The sequence below is a fragment of the Varanus komodoensis genome, unplaced genomic scaffold (genome assembly GCF_004798865.1).
Source record: "Varanus komodoensis strain SLA01 unplaced genomic scaffold, ASM479886v1 scaffold3, whole genome shotgun sequence".
In the NCBI taxonomy this organism is placed as follows: domain Eukaryota; kingdom Metazoa; phylum Chordata; class Lepidosauria; order Squamata; family Varanidae; genus Varanus; species Varanus komodoensis.
This window is the reverse complement of record NW_025335761.1, coordinates 33887019-33893331: the sequence shown is the minus strand read 5'-3', so window position 1 is coordinate 33893331 and position 6313 is coordinate 33887019. Positions and strand designations below refer to the sequence as shown.

The window sequence follows — 6313 nt, the reverse complement described above, 5'->3', positions numbered from 1 at the left end:
TCAGAGGGTTGTAATCCTGGAGGTGCACGTCCCGTTCCTGTACATGCTGCCCGACTCGCCGAAGTTGTCTGGCGGAAAGTCCTCCACGCTGTAGGCCCTGCTCTTGAGGGCGGTGGCGTAGTAGTCGATGGGCTCCTCGGCGGCGTTGTCCATCCAGCTGAGGCACAGCAGCCTCTGGAAGGAGCGCTTGAAGTTGTCCGAGAGGAAGCCGTAGAGGATGGGGTTGGCGCAGCTGTTGGCGTAGCCCAGGATGACCGAGAGCTGGCTGATGGTGGCGTCTTCGGGCTCCACGAAGAGGTTGACCAGCTGCACGATGTAGAAGGGCATCCAGCAGATGACGAAGACCATGACCACCATCATGACCATGAGCGTGATCTTCCTCTCGGAGCGCTTGCGCTGCTGCCAGCCGGCCTTGAGCGCCACCATGCGCATCTTGGCGATGATGAGGATGTAGCAGAGGCTGATGGCCACCACGGGCAGCAGGAAGCCCATGAGGAAGGTGTAGACCACGAAGACCACCAGCCACTTCTGCTTGGGCTCGGGCATCATCATGTTGCAGGCCACCGTGCCGTCCGTGTTGCTCTCGGCCTTGGAGAAGATGATGATGGGCAGGATGATGAGGATGGCCAGCCCCCAGACGGCCAGGTTGACCATCTTGGCCACTGTGGGCCGGCGGTAGCGCGACGCCTTGATGGGGTGCACCACCGCGATGTAGCGGTCCACGCTGAGCACGGTCAGGCAGTAGATGCTGGTGAACATGTTGACCGCGTCCACGCTCAGCACCAGGCGGCACAGCAGGGAGCCGAAGGGCCAGTGGTGCAGCAGCGTGGAGGTGACCAGGAAGGGCACGCTCAGCATCAGCAGCTCGTCCGCGATGGCCAAGTTGAGGATGTAGATGTTGGTGGCCGTCTTCATCTTGGCGTAGCGCAGGATCACGTAGATGACCATGGAGTTGCCACACAGCCCCACCAGGCACACCACGGAGTAGATGAAGGAGATGAGGATGGCGCTGCCGCCCTGCGACTCGCCGCCGCCGGCGCCGCCAGCGCCGCCGGCGCCGCTCACCGTGCCGTTGGGGCCGGTGGAGCCGGAGGAGTTCCTGCCACCCGCCGCCGAGTCCATGCCTCCAGCGCCCACGAGCCCGGCGCAGGGGCCATCCTCTGACCCGTCCGCCCGGGCTCAACGCGGCGCGAGCCCCCGGGCAGCTCCGCGGGTCGCCATTCTCCTCCTGGCCCGCCGCGCGCTCTCCTCCTCTGGCAGCGGGCGGACCGGCGAGCGGCGCGGGAAGAACTCGAAGAAGAAGAGGAGGAGGAGGAGGAGGAGGAAGCGGAGCCACCGAGGAGAAAGCCGGAGACGCTCGCCGCCTCGACTCCGACTGGCGTTAATCGCGGCGCACCGGCTCGGAGGGATGATTAATAGGAGGCGAGCGGCGCGTCAGCACGACGGAGAGGAAGGAGGGAGCGAGCGAGGCGGGAGCGAGCGAGCGGGGCTGGCTGGAAAAAGGCGGGAGGGCGAGGCTGAGGCGGCAGGCGCTGGCGCCTCCTCCCTCTCCCACTCCCCGCCGATCTGCTTCAGAGGCGAAAGCAAGAGCGGCCCTCCACCGGGCCGCCGGGCCACTCCGCGCGCGGGAGTCCGGGAGTGCGGAGGGCGAGCGCCCCGGCCGTCTAATGGAGCCTGCTCAAAGGGCGGGGAGGGCCGTGGGGATCCTTATCCATGGCAGCTATTACTCTGCGATTTATAGGGACGCTCCATGCTGCCGAACTCCTTTCCCGGATAGATTCTCCACCAAGCAGTGCCACGGGCAATTTGCACAGCTCAGAATGAAAGCTGCTATGCATATGGAGCTCCTTTGATATAGGAGGCTCCAGCCTTTCCTACGTACGCTTTACTTCTTCCGCCCTCCCAAAAAAACTTTCTGCCTGAGTTCTTTCCTGCAATCCAGCGCCCTCCTGTCCCCTATCCGTCCATTTCTTAGCATAGATAGGGCGGCGCTTAGGCGACCGGCTGCTTTGAAGGCACACGTACACCGAAAGACACCTTAAAGCCCATGGAAAATATACTACGCAAGGGCGTGCGGTTTTAAGTTTGTGTATTGGTCGTTCTGCAGACCTCAGTCCCGGATCTTTTCGATACCCAGCAGCGCCCTCACCAGTCCTCGGACAACCGTCTCCTCCTCTCTGCTGTCCTCGCCGCCACTCCCTCCCCGCCTTTCCGTTCCACTGCCACAGACCGCGCCCGCCAAGCCCTGCGCCCTCTTAGCGCGGTGCTCGCCTTGTGGCCCTGCTAACCCTATTTCTGGGCTCCCTGCTGCCACCTCGCGCCTGCCTCCCCGTTTCCCGGGGCGCCTTGCTGCGCGTTCCACGCTCCCGTCCAGGGAGTTTGCAGGAGCGCGGACAGCATGCCCGGAAGCTGGGCTTGGCCCGCCTGCGGCGACAGAGCGCGCGGGTGAGCGGCCGGCGCGGCTGTCGCTTCACTCTTGCCGCGAAAGCGCAGCCGCCGCGCGCTCCTCTGCGTGCGCCCTCTCGGGATGGTGCAGGGGGAGGAATTGAAGCTGGCGAGCCTAGTCCCACTGCTGAGCTGCCTTGGCGGGAAAGAGCGAGCGAGCGAGCGGGGACTTTCTCGCCTCGTGCTGCTCGCAAGCTCTCTCTTTCCGTCACAGTCGCGCACGCATAGTGGATAAGGCCCTGGCTGGTGGTCCGCTATACTCTGGGCAGTGCTCCCCCAGCCCTAACCAAAGTGCCAGCCCTAGAGGCATAAAGGGAGACACAGTCAGAGAGCAGAAGCCTTCGCATGCTGGCCTGAACTCTTTCTGAGGGAGGGATGCAAGGCCTGGTGAGGTGTGGGGAGAATAAGGTGAGCTAGCAGAGGCAAAGGGCCCTCATTGCAGCCTCAGAGCCTTGCTTACCTGCACTCCCTTCTCGGGTGGGGAAAGTTGATGTGTGAGCAAGGGAAGCAACTGCAAGGAATCACCTCGTCACACTGTTCAGGTAGTGTGATTGTGAGGCCCAATCCGAACCAGCATGCTTACAGGAGAGCTGCTGAGAAATCAGCCACCCCTTGCTGTCACTCCACCCAGAAAGATGGCTTCCAACCATCGACCCACCCAGAGAGTGGAGTCAGGGGTATTCTCTGAGTGTTTGCTGGCCTTTTCCCTCTGGGTAATAGATACTGGGGGAGAGTGCAGTTGGTGGAAGGTGGTGGCAGCAGCTGCTTTAATTCTCTGGGAGTGGTGAGGATGCTGTACCATGAAAATTCGTTCTGCTCTTTCTGTTGACAACACCACCAAGAGGAGCACATAACTTGATCTTTGTTCATTATAAATGTTATACTAGCTTGCACCTAGCTTTCAACTTTCACACACTCAGCAGAAACCCGTAGCAGAAACATAATCTTCTTTGAATATGATTAAGAATAGGCAACAGTTAATTTGTTTATTCATTTGTTTGCTTTGTATAGCGTTGGTACAATTAGCCAGGAAGTCTACAATGCTAATGCAGAGAGGTTTGGCTGTGTAAGATTGTTAGCTTTCCAGTTCACCCTTGCGCACTGTCCCCGGTGCACCACAGCGGGTGAGCCAGCTTTGCTCACCAAACAGCTAGCGCTGGTCTGCGGAACTGTTGGAGTGCTCTGGTCTCTCTCCACTGCTGGTGCTGCATAAAATCACCCAGCTGCCTATCCTGCCCTTTTCTAATTACACAGTTTAACAATATACTGCTATCTTTTCACGTGATCACATTCACCACACTGTATCACACGCATACTTCACCTTCTGTCCTATAGATGTAAATATTGCATAAATTACAGTTAGAGGCAACATGCTGGCAACATGCTGAATCCTCTGGAATTTGTGAGAGGTAGGCATGATCTATTTATATACACTGATAACACGAACACAGAGATATGCATGCCACTCCACAAATATTTCCCCTTGAAGACCAAAGTAGGCTGAAGTATTGTTTTGTTTTTAAATGTACAGACCTGCCAGAATGTACAAACTTTATAAATCTGTTTTCCATGCATTGCCAGTCATATCTTAGTCATTTGCGAATTAGAATCTTCCTTCAATAAGAATTATTAAGGATCATTTTTGGTGCTATTTTCATAAATACTCTCTAAATTTTGCAGCACTGTAAAATATGTTAAAATACAGAAAATAAATCCCCCATGTTAGAAATTTGAGGTAATATTTTAACTGTCAGAATATTTCTGGATATACTAGCATATATGAAATAGCATCTCATTTGTACTGCAATTACATTATTCCCAAAGACTGTTCATGGCAATACTGAATCCTAGGGGTGACAAACATGGACAATTTAGCAGGATCCTGATAGGGAATGTTATTGCTAATCATTTTGGGGTGTTTTTAAATTGGTGTATGCTTTAATCTCTCTTATAAGATGCTTTCGGTCTTTTTCCCGAGAATGATGTCAAATAAACTCAACTTAATGATAACAACAGGAAGGGAAGAGCTAGTATGTAATTGATAAAATTCTGGCCTCTGCTGTCTTCTGATTCTCCAGGAGCAAAATGCATCTAGAAGTACCGTGGCAAAAGGGTGGGACCCACCTCACAAACAGACCAAGCGTGAGATCACAGGAAGGAAGATGTTGCACGGCACATTTCCAATATGATTATGATTTCATCTTAGTTGAAGGAGCAGGGGTTTTTTTAAGCCAGAAATGTTCTAAGAAATTCTGTCTGCCTGCCTGCCTGCCTGTCATCTTTCCTTGCTAGATTTGTCAAGCCTTGGGCATCAGGCTCTTGGATTCAAATTCTCATTCAGCTGTGTAGATCTTTGATTATCTTTACTAATGACAAGTACCCCTGTGGTAAATTTTAGATCACCTTAGAAGTTACTTGGGAAGGATGACAAAATCCTACTTCTGATATAGCTCAATAGTGCCCTCTAGAGCATCTGGTAAGTTGACATCATGAGTAGGCTAAAACAGAAACATAAGTGCTTCTTTTATTAAACTCAGATTCATAAAAAACTGCTTGCATTCTTTTCCCCCTAACAACATCTGATCAGTAGGTTAAGATGCTCTGTCTCTCAGACCATCTTCTCTACAAGTAAATAAAGGAAATATATATATGCTCTGAAACCCAAGATGCTACCACAATAGGTTAAAATGTACTAAGTTAAATTGACTCCATCAGTTTTAGCTAGAATATTCTATATTTGAGTTTGTGAGAAAGAGAGATTGTTGCTTTCTTGTGCAATTGCTGTTTTCCCCTTTTCTCAGATCAATTGGCTTGTGTGTGTGAGACACCTGGACAGGTAAGTCCTGCAGGGCTGGCTTGGCATTTCTCACAGTGGGAGAATGTATCTGAAAGGGTTCTCCAGAGGTGCAACTCAGTGGCACAGCTGTGGGTGCACTGGAGAGTCCTGCTTACCCTGAGGTTTCTCTCAGCGCTAACTGGTGGGTGGGCAGGCTGGCTCTGTGAAAAGCATCATTGGCCTTAAAAAGCAGCCGGCAGGCTCTGCCCAGATGGTTGGCCTCTGGACACTCACTCCTGAAAGGTTTGGTTCTGTGGAGAGCCTGGCCAGCTCTACAGAACTGTTTATATGGCTGATGGGGCTCTTTGGAGAACAGTGGCAGGAAGGTAGGTGGGAAACAGGCAGGAGGGAACACAGCAAGGGTGGGTGGGGGGGAAATGGTAGGTTTCTGGGAGGTGTGGCCGGGTTAGGAGAGGCAGGGAGTGGGCAAGGGGAGGAGACTGCTCGGTGAGGGTGGCAGTGGAGGGTGGGAGGACAAGGTGGTGTCCTATATGTACACTCCTGCTTCAGGAGCTGGAGAGTTGTTCGGGCCCTGGACTGCACAGTTGCAGGGCTGTAACTTCTGTTCTTGGAATTTTCACAAGGCTTTTGCTAAAATTTCTGTGTTTGGACTTTGCATAAGAAAATCCAAATATTTTTCCTTTATTTCCTTGGTCCAAAATTGGGCCAAAGGAATGGGCCCTTTGCTATCTGAAGCTTTGAAGAGTGAACCAAAATGAGACTCTGATGACTGTCAAAGTACACTGATTATCCATACCCTGTGCATACCCCTCGAAGTTACATGGTTTCTCAGTGAATGTTCAGAAACCATCTGTTTTCTGAAAGTTCTTTCCTGTCTTGTAATGTTGGTACATGTACTTTGATGGTATTGCCTTGTCCTGTTGCCAGTTTTCAGTAGCAAACATGGTGGGGAGCTGCTTGGAGATTTAACTGTCCTGAAAGATTCAGAAACAAGAGTGGGCTTGAGGTCTGCCTGAGGAACAATAGTCACATAAAGTATTTGCAAGGAACAATGGAGAGAAAAGTCCCAGC

At 52.8% G+C, this 6313-nt stretch overlaps 1 protein-coding gene across 1 annotated transcript; it reads right to left on the bottom strand.

Annotated features, from left to right (window-relative positions):
- On the bottom strand, window positions 1-1043 carry SSTR1 (somatostatin receptor 1). Its single transcript, XM_044436944.1, has one exon. The coding sequence runs from the start codon at window positions 946-948 to the stop codon at window positions 1-3; it is 948 nt and encodes a 315-aa protein (XP_044292879.1). The 5' UTR covers window positions 949-1043.
- Window positions 1044-6313: the final 5270 nt, after the last annotated feature.